The following is a 17131-nucleotide window of genomic DNA, read 5'->3' as shown; positions in this document are numbered from 1 at the left end:
AAGAAATCAAAACCCTGGATGAAAGCAAACACAATTTGAAAGCTAATCAAACATTTTTGGTGGTTTTTCAGCCAACAGAGCCATTCAGGGTATTTATTGAAAGATGACTTACATCGATTCAGTTTAAAGAGGTTCTTAGGGCAAAAGAAGAAACAAGAGGTTCAAAGATTCTGCACCTGCGTCTAGGAAATTACATATAATTGTCTCAAATCTTAGGTCGAAAGATTGGATTCTGTCGGAACGCAAAGGGACTCAAATCACAGAGTGCTAGCATATTGAAAAATTTTTACCTTCAGAAACCGAAATATTCAAACTTTCTCGTTTTTTTTTTCAAAATTTATACAACTTTTTTTGAACTTTGTTTTATTCCATCCTTGCCTCCGGGGAAAACGCTCATTGACGAACTCTGATTTTTTAAAAAAAGTTGACAACGAAGTACTTGAAGAAGCTACTACTTTTGTTCTTATGGATGATATAATTGTTAAACACTGTTTAATCATCATATCTTCCTATACTACTTTGTGCTAGTTCTCCTACATTTTCTTCAACTAAAACATCTAAATAACGGTGCTTTTTAGGAAAATTATCTCAACAAGGGGTAAGTCATCAATGGCAACTCCACGAAAGTTTAAATTCAGACAACCCATTGAGTTGTTTTTGAGCAGTGCAGCAAAAATCACCTGGTCCGTTATCAGGTCGAATCTCCACTTTGTGTTATGACGTTCTTGAGTGCATTCCTTGTTGATAAAAATTCTTCTTGAGTTGTAATCAAGTCAGCTTTAGTGCACAGCAAACAGATTTTTCAAATACAGTTTTTTCTTGAGTTTAAAAAGGTTGATAGTTTTCAGTTTCAATAATTGAAAACAATACTGATTTTGCTGCCGAATCCAGCTTGTTGAATACCTTATTTTTTTTGTTGAAAAGCTGTGTATCTAACTTGCATTTTTGAAATTTAAAATCTTACGCCTCCCTCTGTCTGTCTACTAAGTAAGTTTGACAAAAGCTTTTCTCTTATTTAAGCTTTTCTCCAACTCTCATTGTTCCTCCACAATCTGGTTCAAATGTGCCACTGTGTCATATCACTAATTTTCCAAACTTATCACCAATCGAATATGCGTAGAGAGAAAATAGCGGTACACACTTTTTTTTTCGCTTACGCATAATTATCTCCAAACTTAAAATCTCACTTAATGTGCTTGCTGATGCAAACTAAAATAACAATCTGTGGCCCCGCTATTTGAGCAGTCAATCAAACTTACGACGAGAATTTTCAGTAAATATCTTTACCGAGTAAAGTAAAAACAATTTGAAATGAATAAAATTAGCTGGTTGTGGTTTTAAAGAGGGGCGGGTGGGGGGCTTTGAAGCTAATATGTCTACAGACAGTGTGATATTAAGCATCCAACACAGTTTTAAAAATGTTTTTACAGCTTGAGTCATAAGGACAGCGTGAGTTAAAATAAAAATGGAATAGCTTCAGGAAAGTCTGGTGCGTACCAAAAAAGCAAATAATTCAATCCAATTTGTTTTTTTTTGAGATAGACTTTTAAGGAAGAATCAAATCATTAAAGTGACTAAAAATAAAAACTAAACAATACTAAGCTATATTTTTTTTTTCATAATTACGTGAAAAAATGGCATCCGAGGCTTTAGTTACTCTTCATGGTCGTAAAAAAACAATTCAAAAGCTTGGCAAAAACTTCCAGGACAACCAAGCTAAAAGTCAACGTTAGTAGAAAACCAATATAACTGGTGGAAATAGCTCACTTGAGTCGGAAATTGAACTTCATTAAAAAGCGGTTGAATGACTAGCTGTTTTTTGACTTTTTCGAAATTTCTGATGAAAAAGTTAAGAAGAATAATATAAAGCAAATAGAGAGCTCTAAGTTGAGAACAAAAATTATCAACAACTCGTGAGGACCGGTTTCGACAAAAATGAGTTTTGCCCAAAAATTTTCTTAAAAACCATAAAAAACTGATTCAGATTATTCAGAAAATTTAAGTTGTGACCAAAGCAAAATTACTAAAATGTGTCGAGTAGCATATGTTCGGGGTGGTCATAAGGGTGGAGATGGGCGACTCCATGTTTTAAGATAAGCTAAAGATTTTCGGTCTCTCGCGCTACCTATTAGGATAGCGTATAGGGTGTGTGATATATTAGGGTAGGGTACAGAAATGGTAAGGATTCAATGAAAGAACCATTGTAAGAGAATAAAAAAGTTTTTGTTGGGTTTTTGTGAGGAACGCTTTTTTGCCAGAAAATTTGCGCGCTGAATGAAAAAAAAACGAGTTTTGTTGGGCACTGTAAATTGGTAAATTTCTACGTTTTTTATAAAGTCTAAAATGAAGCTTCAATTGTATCTCATTTGGTACCATGATAAAGCGATTTCACAGACAATGTAGTATTTGAACTGAAAATAATTTTTTTTCCAAATTTCTCTCAGCAGGTCCAAAAAATTCAAAAACTATAACTTTTGACATTTTTTTGCTGAAAAGATCTGATGCATTATCTGATGAAAACAAAGCTGAAATTATGCGGAAAACTAACTTGTTTTGAAAATCAAGTGTTTTTGAGAGAACAGTTTGATCAGAAAGATAAAGTATTTATTGACTGCAGCGTGCATCAAAATTTCTGCAAAAGATTGTCCCCCTCCACCTCTTCCAGTTTTTTAGATCACAGAAATTGTCAAAAAAAACTATGCTAAAGCTCCGACCTTTTCAATTTTGCATTTTGCACATTAATGAAGGCAACAAAAATGGTTTCATTTTGCTCAAACAGGGAAAAACGCTTATTATAAGGTTTCATTTATGGAAATTGTATGAAAAACATTTGTTTGCGAAAAAAATTAAAATTCTATTTTTTCACCTTGGACTGTTTTAATTAGCCGCAGAAGTTAGTTCAATTTTTTTCCTATCATTTTTTGAAACTGTATGAAAATTGTATGACTATCATTTTCTCCTACACTTGATGCATGGAATTGTACGATACGCATTTTCTGTTTATGGAGGTCAACCCGGGTTTTAAAATTTTAAGTTTCGCTTAGTGTATAGCGGGCCATCGGGGTGATCTGCAGTAAAAACAACCGGTCTATTACAATTTTTAAATAACTATGCAGATGATCATCTGTTAAGCGAGATGTTTTGTGGAGTACAGTTTGATTGGTGTTCTAGAAAAGTCTCTCCCCCCCCCCCCCCCCCCAACTGACCTGTTTCTGGTCCTGTTCGAACTCTTCGAGGGAGTTGTGTGCCTGCTGCAGCTGGCGTCTCTTCTCCTCCGTCCTGTACTTCTGTCTGTTCAGTCTCTTCAGAGCATCGCACTTCTTGTTGTTCATGATGCGGATGGCGTCCTCCGTACTCTTGCCCCGAAATGCAGGCTTCTCCACCTTGTGTCGCTCGTTGTCCTCCTTGAACGTCTCATTGATCACCTCCTCGTCACAGTTCAGTGTCGACGCATACCTGCACAACAAGTTCAACATATCGAAGTCAGCACGAGACTATTATGAAGCAGCAACTAGAAACTGCTGCAAAATAGATCCAACCAATGAAGCTCCACTCGACGCCTTCCAATCAGTTCGAAAGGTAGAGAAAATAAAAATGTAAAAATTATGCTTTCATTAGAAAAAGCAGGGGCGAATCAAAAATTTCTTGAAGGGGGCGGAAATAAAAAAATTATTTCGAAACAAATTGATTTTCTGAGCTCTCCCAAAGCACTATAAAGACCCCATATTGACAAAAATTTTTTTTGAAAATACGCCCCCTGTAAATCCGCTATAGAGAGAAATGGTTAGGCTGCGCTCTGAAGCTTTCAAACAGAATTGAGCTGCGCAAAAACAAAATAGTTAATGAAACTTATAACAAATTGAGCAAAAAAGTTTCACATAACAACGTTAACACCGTACGAACAAAAAAATTTTCTGCTATTTCATTGAAACAATCGAAAGCTAAAAACTAAAAGCCTAGCAATACAAGTAACTCTACCAATACTAATTTGAATATTTCTCCAAATAGAATTTTTCTCCTTAGGATGACTTGGTAATCATGAATATAGTAATTATATAAAAATCCGGATAGATGATAAAACTTTGCAGGGTAATTTGCAGTGGTGATTTCGAAAATTAACTTCCAAATCATCACTGCAAATCTCGAACGAACAACGGTTGAAAAACTGTTGTGAGATGAATACGCAAGCTGAAGGGGATAAGGTTGAACGTTGTAGCGTTGGAATGGATATGAATTGTTTGAGTTACTTGTGGTGCAGCTGTTTGTTCTCCTTGCGCAGACTGGCGATCTTCTGGTCGTTCTTCTTGATCTTGTACTGGCTAGTCTGCACGAAGGCCTTCCTGTCCCCCTCCAGCAGAGTGATCTTGCCATTCAACTCCGCTATCTGCTCATTCGTCGTCTTCGCCCGAGGCATGTCTTATTCTCTTTTTCTCTACACACAATCTTGTGGACTCATTCGAGGCTTGATTAGAGCATACACACTACTAATAGTTACACTGAATTTATAAAGGATTCTCCGAATATTAATTGATTTTTCAACCAGTTTAATAGATTGGTAGCAAAAATTTACCTTAAATGTGAAAAATGAAAAATGCAATTTCTACTTTTTTTTCAGTAAATTCTCAAAGAATTATTGCTCAAATTGTAACGTATCAAAAATGTTTTTCAGATGAATATTTCCAATAAACTGATACATATAACTAATGGGTTATGTCGGAGCAATCTTTTACTTCAATAACCGTCGATAAAATGGCTTGAAAAATGCCGACATTATTTTTGGTACAATCAACAAAATTGTAATAAAACTTACCGAAAGATTAAAACGTGGATTTGTGTTACCAATCAACGCAATGAAGAAAGATTAAATGCAGCAGCAGCACAAGTGCACATGGTGTGTTTTTGTTTTTCTTGTTCACAGTCAATACACCACACCATAGTACATAGAGATACAATACAGCACCTGCACCTTGGCTCAGATTATTTTATGCACGTGTAGTTTTCAAGCATTAGACTACAAATGTTCATTGAAAAAATGAAACCATCTTTATATGCATAAAGAAATCACCTTGATTTTTTGGTTCTCGATGCTTGAGCGGAGTGGAGTGATGATGAACAAGGATTATTCTTAATGAAACCTGGGTTGAAAATACTAGGTAAACCGCAAATCGAATTTTGTACTCAAACAAATTTTTTCCAAAAAAAATTTTACAATCAAAATTTAATTTTTGCGTGTGCATAACGTAGTGCTGGATACACAAAAATTGGATATTCTCCCGTCTACCTGGATAAATTTTTCTCAAAAACGCTAAAAACGCTTGTTTCTTTTGTATGGCATGTTTCATGGCATGTATGCCTAGAGGCTCTGATAACTTGAAAAATCAAATTTTGAAAATAATCATCTTTGAAAACTTTCGACAAAATTTAAAAGTTTGATGCTTTCACTACGAAAAATCTTATGCCATGCAGGTCGTTTCCAGTGCATTGTAAATGCAAGACAATCAAACTTTTGGGTGACTCTACTTTTGAGTAAACTATGATTTTGTCACCTGTGTACGGCCCCGAACAGATCCCAAAAAAAATTTGAGAAATTAAATTTTAAAAAAATCATAAATTTTGAGTTTATGCGAAAATGCTAGTCATACAATTTTCAAATAAGAAAAATCACTAATCATACACTTTTCATGCAACCGCTAATCATAGACCTCATAAGAAAAATGTAAGATTAGCATTTTTGGTCAACCCGGGTAGCTTTTTCTTTGAGAACTAAGGCCATTTTTTGTCTACAACACGTGGTATTTGGTACTTCTATCGTAACCAAAATAAGTCATCACCCGTAGACTTATTTCTTGTGAACAAGGATGAGTTGGTTTTGGCTCATTACGATTGTCATTACAAGGGTATGTTTCGACTAGACTCGACCAATGTATTGACTGTTCTCGACTTATGTTTCGACCGTGCTCGACTAATGTTGCGACTGTGCTTGACTTATGTTTCAACTTTCTCAACCAAAGTTGGGTATTTTTTGAATTTTTCGACCTATGTTTTGACTTTCTCGACTTATGTCTCGACCAAAAATGGGTATATTTCGACATTTTTAGGGCAAAACTTGGAGTGTTTTGACTGTGCTGGAATATGTTTTGACTATCTTGACCTACTTTTCAATTTTTTGCCCGTAATCTGGTTTGTTCCCACTTTGTGCTCGACTTAAAATTGGTTCTCGACCGCTGAACTTCAGTAGCAAATCATCACTTGCTCGACTTTCAAAGTCAAAACATAAGTCGAGCATATTTGTTTGATCCATCTAAGATCTGTTTTAAGCCGCGTGACTAACTGTGTTATTTGTAATGATTATATCAACTCTCTAGATCACAAAATTGTTTCGACCATGCTCGACCTATGTTTTGACCGTGATCGACCATGTTTTGACCGTGCCAAAATGTTTCGACTGTGCTGGACATATGTTTCGACTCTGTTCGACCTATGATTTGTTTTTTTTTTAACTTATTTTACAATTAGGCTGACTTTCTTTCCAATCCATTTTCTTAAAAGATTTGTTGAAAAACCATTTTTGTTTTTTTTCTTTCTTCCCCAACCTCACATAAGCCATAAATTTTGTGGTATGACGAGGGTTTTTAGAAATCCAAGTATCTAGATCAAAAACGTTTGTCATGGCTCCATTTTTTGGCATGCCAATTGTTGTAAAATTTGGGCAAATCAAAAAAAATCCGAAAAAATTGGAGGAGACGGGAAATGGAAAAAACCCTATTTTTGGCCCTAATTCAAGCAAGCTGGGCTTGGTGAACAAACTAGGAAATGTGAATAGACTTTTACTTCACACATTATATCATAATACCACGCAATTAACAGTAGTAAATCGTCAGATGACAAAAATAACCAGGAAACATTAAATTGTGAGGAGTGTTGAAAAAGACTCAAGAATTTCTCTTTGGAAAAAAAATTAAAAAAGGAAAAAAATTAAAATTGATAATTTTTTCACCATGCTAAATATGTTTAGTTTTTGCTGACAGTCAAAATATGTTTTGAAATCAAAAGCAAATATGGCAAAAAAGCTACAAGAACCGTTTCAATGTCAGATTCCGTTCAATAGTTTCAGCAAACGAGTTAATCGAGAAAACGTTGCAATTGAGTTTAAACTATTTTGTTTCCCTCCCCTTTTTAATTTCACTATTTCAAAACTTCTTCAACATGGCTAGAGGAAGAAAATTTGGCCTGATGAACAAACTAAATTTTCTAAACAGATTTTTTAATCAACTTTTACATGGTAGTAAAATGGGTTTGCCCCAACCCAACGGACTTTCTGCACAAGATCTGAAATTCTTTATTTCTTGCAGAAGTTGATTCTCAGATCCAAAAATTTTGCTCTAGATGTTGATAATATTTTGAAATTTGCAGATGTGAAAATTGGATTTGAAATAGAAGTTTTCAAATCTCAAAAAAAACTTGAAAAACAAAATTTCAGATCTGAAATTAGATATGAGAAATCTTTTGTTAAATTATAAATTATACATTTTGAGCAAACAATTCAGTTTTGAATTTCTGTTGTTTCTGCAATTCTTAATTATGTTTAGATTAACAAGGGGTAAAAAATTCCTAAGTGGCTCTTTTTCCTTCAACATACCCCCCCCCCCCACCTTACATTTACATAAGCATCAGTTTTATGGTGTAACGAGGGGTTTTACAAGGTTAAAAATGAAGAAAAGTATGTTTGTCATGGCCTAATTTTGTTCGTATGCCAGTTTCAAAACACTTGTAAAGTTGTAGGTGGGGGAGGGGAAGGAAAAAGAGCTGTTCAGTTTTTCAAAAACAGTTTTTGGCTCTTTTTCCTCAACCCCCCCACCTCACACGACCTTCAATATATTAGTGTAACGAGTGGTTTTACGAGGTTGGATATGAAGACCAAATATGTTTGTCGTGGCCTTATTAGTCTGTATGTAAATTTTCATAGCAATCGGACAATGTGACCAGCAAATTTACATGTAAAAATTTGCATGTGGGGGGAGGAAAAAAAGCCGAAACTAGATCTGAAATAAATTTTTTCAGATCATATCAGATCTGAAATTAGATCGGAAATAACCCATTCTTCAAGTATCCAAGCGTTATTTTAATTATTAACAACATATTTCAGATCTAAAAATAAGATCCAAAAACGATTATTTCAGATCTGAACTAGAACTTTTACTAAGTGCGGGCAGCCCTAACAACACACAAAACAATTACAAAATCAGAGCACTTGAAAGGCGGGGGAAAGAGGGGCTCTTTTTCCTTTTCCCTACCACCTGCAAATTTTTTTTTCACTTTATCCGATTGTCATGAAAATTTACACGCTAAAATTTACAGACTAATTAGGCCATGACAAACATATTTGGTCTTCATAATTAACTTTGTAAAACCACGCGTTACACGATAAAGTTGATGCTCAAGTGAGGTGGGAGGGGGGGGAAGGAAAAAGAGCCGAAAGAGGAATTTTTGCAACCGCAGAGTAGCGAATTGTTTTATACCCATGTGCCACAGCTCGTTTCAAGAGCGTGCAATTTAATTTTTGCAACTAATCACACACGCAATTCAAATCGAGAGGGTAATCCCTGAGTATAATTTACGACCACATGATTTCGTCTCATAATTATAATTTTGAGCATCAGAACAAGTTGACTCAACTGGAGAATTACGTACGAGTTTGTTGCAATGACAGTGAGTTCGTTTAACATTTGTGTGTTGGGTGTGGTGTTGCTGTGTGTGTGGGGTGGGGAGGTAGTGATGGGCAAGTACTGCGACAGTGACGCCATGTGTCCCTTCGATCTTGAGTGTAACCTTCCACTTTACAAGTGCCAGGGAATTATCTGTGACCCCAAATATAGCGACCACTTCCAATGTCCACCGCAAACGAGATGCAACCCAGTGTCCAAACTATGCAAGATGCTGTGAGGAAACCTCGGGTTTTTCCCATTGTAGTCCTCCTCCCCTAATTAAACTTTAGACCCCTCAAAATAGAAAATATTCTGCTTGTGTGACTGCATTTTAATTCTGGGTGGCGGGTTGCTAAAATATGAAAGACACGAAATTCTCGCCCATGGAAACCAATGCGACTATATAACCAAGATAAATGACGCAGTTCAATAAATTTTCAACTAAATTTTATAAGAAAGCTGTTGTTAAATATTATCATCGACAAAATTAGGGACCGGTTATGCATAAACCCACATCTAAAAAAGACCAGCATATTTCTTTCAGTAGGCTCTACCAATCTCGGCTCTTTTCCACTCCCTCACCCCATATTGTTTTCATTTGAAAAACTAAATTTTCGTTGTCATTCATACTTTACAGCGTAACATCACGCGTTTAGCCGTAATAACACGTAAAACAAACATAAGACTCGGTATTTTGAAAGGGGGAACTCGAAAAGAGCCCGAAAGATAATTGAAATGATAGAAAATTTGAAATACGGGGAGAGGGAGTGGAAAATAATCCCAATCTTGAGTGGGTAGAAGAAACATGTTTCTTGAATTAAGGTAGACATGAGCTAAACATAGGGAGACGTAGAGCGCAACAGGACAATCAGGATTGAGTGCAATATTCTTTGACACTATTCTCGCTTAATAGTTGTCTACACTCATGTCATGCAAATTCTTCGAGTCTGTGATCTATTGTCAGGATCATGATTAGTTGAAAGTTAGTGTTATTCTGGCTAAACCCGTAAAAATGAACTACAGCTTCAAAGTGAAAGTTAATTGTCAGCAATAGTCTTCAAAATAGCCTCACAGTTAATGTACGGAGTAATTTTAACCAGTTTCCTTCTTTTTCTAGAAAAAAAAATGATTTACATCATACATTGATTCAAACTGTTAACTAGTTCCAATTATGATTTTGTTAGTTATTTGCAAAAAAATGTGAAAAAAATAGCTATTTTGAAGTGTCATTTTCTTGAAATTTTTGTTGGTGGTCTAAGCTTAGTGCAGCAAAATGGTTGATCCCGGTGTAGAGTACCGAAAGATAGAATGCAGAAGTGTTTTCGAATATACGGCATTTTACCATTCCTCTTTTCAATTTTATATTCTTTAATTACTTTGTGTTATTCTGGCTAAACCCGTAACGTTACGATTCAAAGTATGAAGAAAAAAAAAGTTTTATGGCTCTTTTCCACGTTCCACCACATTTTAATTTTTCTATTTTCTTATAATCTTCTGTGTTATCGTGACTGAATGCGTGATGTAAGATATGAAGAACAAATATGTTCAGTAATTAGTTTGTTCGCCATTCTAGTTTTTATTTCATTGGGACGACATAAAATTAGTTTTTCAAAGTTTAATTTCAAATGTGGGTTTCAAAAGAGGCAGTTTTATTGCATTTTGACAGTGTTAAAACAAATCTCAAAACAGCTAATTTATTTCAAGAACGTATATGGTTATATTCTGAGACATTAGTTGAAAACAAACAAACTTACGGTTACCCACTTAAATATACGTTATTGTTCCGACTTTCGATACGAAAGTAACGGAATATTTGTGCTCGGGGTGGGTTTTTTTTTCTTCAGACAAATTTCGACTTTTTAACTAGCCATTTTTGACGGAATTTTTTAATATCATTCGAAAGGTATTGTTGTCCTGAGCTTAAATTTGAAAAGATATGTCACCTGTGATTATTTTTTGTAAAGTTATGAGGGTTTAATGATTGTCATTTTGAACAATTTGGGCCAATTAACGCGCGATTTAATTCGCTCTAATAACGCGTAAGCGGAGATTTAATCCGTCTTATAAATCGTTCCAAATTGATTGAACGAAACTTATTTGCCATAATTGATTTGTTACAAGGAACGAAATTTATCTTTTTGTACTTTATTTGGCGTGTGGGGGGATGATTTTCATTTAAAAAATTCAAATTTTAGAAGAAAAAAAATCTCATTTTATTTCATTTCATTTAATTTTTTATGTTATTACTGCTGCTCCATAAACCTTAAAAGGCAGTCGGAACATTCAGGGCTTCGCCCTGATACGAGCAGTCTTGTTTAATCTTGGCGACACATCAAACAATTTTTCAAACAATTTAGTCTTGCTTAGATGAGTCCAGATGCGATTTTATGTTGCATGTTGAGGCTTACTTATTTACGGAATTTTCGTTGAATGGTAGTTGTTGCGATACTTCCCGTGCTTCAGCTGGGAGTTATTGTGTTTAATGATAGTGGTTATGCTGCTTCTTTCTGCTGCGGTTAGTTTCAATTTCGTGGAAGTTAGTAAAAGTCATGCATTATCTCCATCTCAAAACAAGTTTTGGCTTTTCTGCACTCCCAGTCACCTTTCAAAACATCAATTTTGGTTACTTTTTTGTATTTTTTCGATTTTCAATTTTTGCATATTTCAATGATCTTACAAAATTAAAATAAAAAAAATTATTCCGTGATGTCAGCTTGTTCATCATGCTAATTTTTACTGCAATACGACAAATTTCTTGCATTACAACAAATTTCATTGGATTACGACTATCATGCAAAGTTTCTTTGCTTTACGACAAGAGCTTATCATTTTACAGATTGTGATTTTCATTTGCAAAGAGGTCTTAATTCTGTGATTATAAATTTAATGCGTTTTTGAATAAGCAAGACAGATTTTGCTGTAACTAATATAATCATTTTGAAGTGAAAGTGGTATTTTTTCATTGATTAGTCTAAATTTTGTCTGATATGAAAATGATGAACTTGTCTGCTACTAATGGCAGTCTTTCAGCATTTTTCTTTTTTCATGGTTTTTTTTGTGTGTATACTGTTTTTGTCTGTGCATTATTTGAAACAGCAGAGCTATATTTGGAAAATTAGAGCAATATTTGAATCAGTTGTGCAATATTTGAGACACTAGTGCAATATCTTTCCTACAGCAATCAACGGAAACAAATTAGAAGGAAATGGTTAGCGTGAAACATATTTCAAAGAGTGTGCTTTGTTCAATTTTTTTTGCATGGTTCATATCAGATTAGCATCAGCTTATAGCGCATCTAAAAATTTGTTCACATCTCTATACTGCGCGTCTCAATATATTCACAAAAATCTCGATGCAACTTATGGTGCTGCTAAACTAATTTTTGCCTGGAATTTCTTGTGCGTGTATTTGCACTGTCTAATTTTGGTACTGATCGTAACTGTTTATGGTTTGGAGTTGTTTTAAAAATACCGTATAATAGGTTGCAATTCTATTATGACTTTGAGAGCTCTCGGCCGTTTTGGATTAGGTTCTTCAGATGGTGTGTGTTGGGTTTGAAAAAAAATCTAAATCATGTTCATAATTTGTTACACATACTGATTTAATAACTCGCTAACAATATATCTACTGCCAAAATTTCAAGTTTATTTCATAATGGACGTACAACTAGGGAAATTGAGGGATCAAAAAGTTACATCAGAAAACTTTGAAGACGGATATTTTTCGCTCTGAAGAATGAGTTTCAAATTGTGACAGATTAGATAAAACGGCATCTATCAGGCTTACGTGTGTCTCCTAAAAATCACTATTCTGTCATAATAATACGCAAAACAATTAAAAAACAACTGAAGGTGGGGGCTCGAAGAGCGTCATGACTTTAAATGAATGACAAGGAAATAGGTATTCTCTCCAGATCTAAAGAAAACTTAAAAACAATTATAAGAGACAGTAATGCAAACAAAGTTCTAGCCAGACGCCCTAACAGAATAAATTTATTAGACAGAAACCTGATCAGTATTTGTGAACAGCGTTTTTGTTTATTTTCACAACTTTATTCCCAGTTTCGTTCAACCTCGGGTCCAGCAAAGAGTGAAATAAATAATTGTTCAACGCCTAATTGGTTTTTTTACCCACTGGAAAGCATTCACTTTGTTTGCTAATAAGTTCATTGTCTAGAGCAGACACGCCTTTTTATCAATTAATTAATTTTTTGGAAGAAGTGACGTGAAACATTCAAAACTGAATTTTCTTCTACCAAGCTTAGCTCCAGTATCTAATGACAAGGAAACAATTTTTGAAAAATGTGGCGAAAAAGTGGCGAGTAAACATAAACAGCATTCAAAAAGCAGATTCTGAAGACAGAGTGAACAAAAAAGCTGAATAAACTCAAAATTGATTTAGACACAGTGGCGAAGTTGCACTTCGCATACTCAAGCAAAATGATGACCGATAACGCTACTGGGAAAACTGAATGAGTAAAACTTTGAGACTACAAAATTTCTTCAGTGACGCACGCCATTTTTGAGTCTATATAGTTATTAGGTGACGCAAGCCAATTATGACGCATTAGCAGTACTTGTCATTTTAAAAACAGAGAAACCTACCAACTAACATGCCTCAATTTATAGAGCGGATGCATTTTAGCTAGTATAAAAAAAGTTCATTAAAAACATCCGGCCCTGCCCAGGTTCGAACCCTCTTAATTTGTTGCTGGTCTTCTTCACTACTTCTACGCTACAGATCCATAATACCTTCAAGCTAAAGTGCTATTTGTAATATAATAGTCTGTGTTAATATTCTTAGCCTTGGCTGTAGTTATTAGCTGGATAAAAATGAATTTTTCTACTTTTAATAGCTGGATCAAATGAACAAATGAACATTTCGTCGCAACAATTGCATCGGAACAAAATTTGCGACTTAGTTTGGCAAAAAACAAGAAAATTCATACTATAACACAAGCTATATTTGTGTAAAAAACGATAAAACTGAACTTGATTCCGAGTTGTGCAAGCAGTGGGTAGCAAAATGAAATGGCTCTTGTTCATTATCCCAACGATATTTTTTAAATTCTGAATAAATCTTTTTGTTGTCCTTATGCAAGGAAACATGTCATGGTTAACAAACTTATGAGACGATTAATTCTTGATACGTAACATTGCACCACCACGCAGTGAGCTACAAGATGTAAATATATGGTGACAAATAAAAACTGAAAATTTTTTGAACAGGTTTTCTATGCTAGTATCCAGCAATAATAGAAGGCAAAACTGAAAAGGAGCCAAAGATTAAAAAAAATTAAATAATTTTGAATAGCTAAGGTATGCGTACTGTCCGGATTGTTATTCATTTTGAATAGTTTTAGGCTATGACTACTAATTACCACTGCTCATATTTCTGTGATTGAGTTAGTAGTTAAATGAAAATGGCGTTTCATGCTGATGCCGATTACTCTCTGGTTTTAAAAGCACCAAAAAGTTACAAAATTCTTAAACTCCAATCTGAAATTTAAGTATGAATTAAAAAAAATCTAGAAATATTATAAAATTTTTATTATTGAAGTGAGGAAGTCCCGTGTATTGTTACATTGAAATTCAAGGTTTTGAAACAATCAAGTTTATGGTCGACCAGAGTTTTCAATTTTTCCAGGTTAAGTTTGTCGTATTGATTTTTTTTTTGGTAGAAAACAGAGTTTACATTAAGTTGATTAGCTTTTTAAAATTTTGCACGTGTCTTGTTAAGCGAGAAAAAAAACAACCACTGCAACATCGAAAACTGAGCGGACTTTTTATTTCAAGTAGTGCTCGCATTTGGATCAGAGCTCGTGTTAGGAGCTGAACTCGTGAGTTTAGAGCAGAGCACGTGTTCGGAGTACAGCTTATTTGTGGATTGGTGCTCGTGTTGGATGCAGAGCCGGAGTTGGAGCTCGTGTGTGTTTGGTACAGAGCCAGTGCTTGGAACTTGTTTTTGGAAAGGAGCTCGTTTCTAGAGCAGAGTGGCCCGTGCTCGGGAAAAGTTCGAGTTTGGTTAGAGGAACGCTCGTGTTTGCAGCGGAGTTGGCTTGCGGAGCAGAATATCGTTTGTTGTACTGAGTGTAACTCCAGAGATTTCATTATCTCGGAGTTGCTGCTTCTGGTTTTCTTTTCTTCGTGACACAAAAGGTTTCACTACCACGGTGGTGCTTTGATTTGATATCATGAGGCGGACTCAGAGAATTATCAAACCGCCTAGTTATCTGGGGTATAATTCTGATTCGCAGCTCAGTGGTTCCAATACCAGCGGGTTTGAAGTGGAAGCCTTGTTAATATCACAAGATAACAATGAGCGCGTTAATGTTAAACCGACAAGCAATGGCCGCACAGGATTAACTCAAGCCATGCAAGATCTGCAAATAGAAGATGTGCTTCCACAAACTGATCCGAATCTTGAAAGCCATGACGAAGACATAATGATGGAAGCATTCGGTGCATCACTTGACAAATCAACTTGTCTTGATCTTTCGATTTGGACTGAAAGATGGGTGAAAAGTGTACGGTTGCCAGAAAGACTATATACTTTGCCTAATGGTAACATTGAAAAGCAGTACGTGGACTTCCTGGCAGATGAACTGAAGCTTCTTTCTACCGCTGCTGATTCCACATCAGAAAGAGTTCTGGTGATGAGTCGTGTTTTGTTACAAAGAGATCCAATGATTAAAGCATCAAAAGACATTCGAACACTTATTGGACAGCGCATTGAAGACTGGAAGGAAAACAAATTCGAGAAGTTGTTGGCGGAAACAGTGAGATGTGGCAAAAAGAAACAAATAAATCAAGATAATTTGGACGACAAAGATGTCTCGAAAGTGTTTGCTTCATTATTGATGAAAGGCAAAGTAAGAAGCGCTATGCGGTGGCTCTCGGAGAGAGCAAAGGGGGGCGTTCTTGATCCGATGCAAGAGGTGAAGAAAGGTGTGACCGTTTTAGAGACTTTGAAGTCAAAGCATCCAGAGCCACACAAGTCACATCTCTCTTCGCGATTGCAAGTGCCAGTTTTACCCGAATTTGAAGATGTTATCATCAGTTCTGCTTCCATTGAAAAGACAACACGTTCTTTGCAGGGCAGTTCGGGAGCTTCGGGAACAGATTCTGAGCATTGGCAGACTGTTTTATTACGTCATTGGGCTCACAGCTCACACTTGAGAGACGAAGTTGCAACTCTTGCCACAAAAATGTGCAAGCAAATCTTACCATGGTCGAAAGTGCGAGCACTGTTTTCTGGAAGATTGATTGCGCTTGATGAATGTTCCTGCGTGCGATCTATTGGCTGAATGTCCTGGCGAGTGTCTACGGAGAATAACTTGCAAAAGTGTGGCTGAGTTCACAAAAATTGACCTTGAAGAAACATGTTCGACTGATCAATTAGCTTGTGGGCTGAAAGCTGGGGTTGAAGGTGCAATTCATGCGCTTTCTGATGTTTTTGATGACAACAAGGAAGATGGCTGTGGCATGCTGTTGATGGATGCATCAAATACTTTCAACTCACTCAACCGTGAAACAGCGTTGTGGAATGCTCGAATATTGTGGCCTAGATGTTCTAGATTTCTCTTCATTACTTACAGAGGCTTCGCGTCGCTTTTCGTTGCTGGCGCCGATGACGCCAGCAACGAAGAAAGGTGAAGAAAGGTGTGACCGTTTTAGATACAGTACGGAAGGAACCACACCGGGAGACCCACCAGCAAGGTTTTTCTATGGTGTTTCACTTCTTCCCCTGATTCGGAAGTTGAAGGAGCCGAACAATGTGCTAGAAAAATGGTATGCTATCTGCGGCCATAGCAAAACTCAAGAAATTGGAAATATGGCTCAAAAACTTGATTGAGGAAAGTCCCGCCTTCGGTTACCTTCCAGAGCCTTCCAAAAAAGTTTTCTGGTTGTCGATAAAGAATATGCTGAAGAAAGCATCACATATTTGACAAGTACTCGATTACTATAGTAGAAGGGAAGAGGTTTTTGGTCGGTTTCATTGGAGACGGAAATGAGAAGGACATCTACCTGAAAAAGAAAGAACTTGAATGGGTAGACAAAATTGAAAAGATTTCTTTTGTGGCAAAAACAGAACCACAATGTGCTTTATCAGGACTGACTAAGTCCCTACAAGCGGAATGGAATTTTTCCCATCGTGTTTTGGGTGGTTTTAGTCAGCTTTTTCAACCGCTAGAGAACCTTCTGATGGCGAAAAACATGAAGAGTTGTTGGGGGAGTTATTAAATGAGCTACCAGCAGACCAATTTCGCGCAGTAAAAAGAATCAATGAAGGAAGCTTGCCTGTCTGGCTGACAGCATTACCGATTGCTGCAGAAAACTTTGATCTTTCAGAAGTGGAGTTTCGGGATGAAAAACTTGATCACTTCGCCATCTTTTTGTGATGGTTGCAAATCACCAATTACCCTA

At 36.0% G+C, this 17131-nt stretch overlaps 1 protein-coding gene across 1 annotated transcript in view; it reads right to left on the bottom strand.

The window, feature by feature from the left end:
- LOC134853231 (outer dynein arm-docking complex subunit 3-like) overlaps nucleotides 1-4945 on the bottom strand; it is a gene marked incomplete in the record, with an annotated part of 44972 nt that extends 40027 nt beyond the window's left edge. Inside the window, 3 exon segments of the mRNA XM_063869199.1 lie at nucleotides 3207-3456; nucleotides 4248-4432; nucleotides 4811-4945. Coding sequence (XP_063725269.1) covers nucleotides 3207-3456; nucleotides 4248-4414 — 417 coding nt within the window.
- Between the last annotated feature and the right edge of the window lie 12186 nt (nucleotides 4946-17131).

Source organism: Symsagittifera roscoffensis, chromosome 8, assembly GCF_963678635.1.
Source record: "Symsagittifera roscoffensis chromosome 8, txSymRosc1.1, whole genome shotgun sequence".
Taxonomy (NCBI): Eukaryota; Metazoa; Xenacoelomorpha; order Acoela; family Convolutidae; genus Symsagittifera; species Symsagittifera roscoffensis.
Note: the sequence above shows the minus strand (reverse complement) of the source record. Positions and strands in the feature narration are given on the sequence as shown.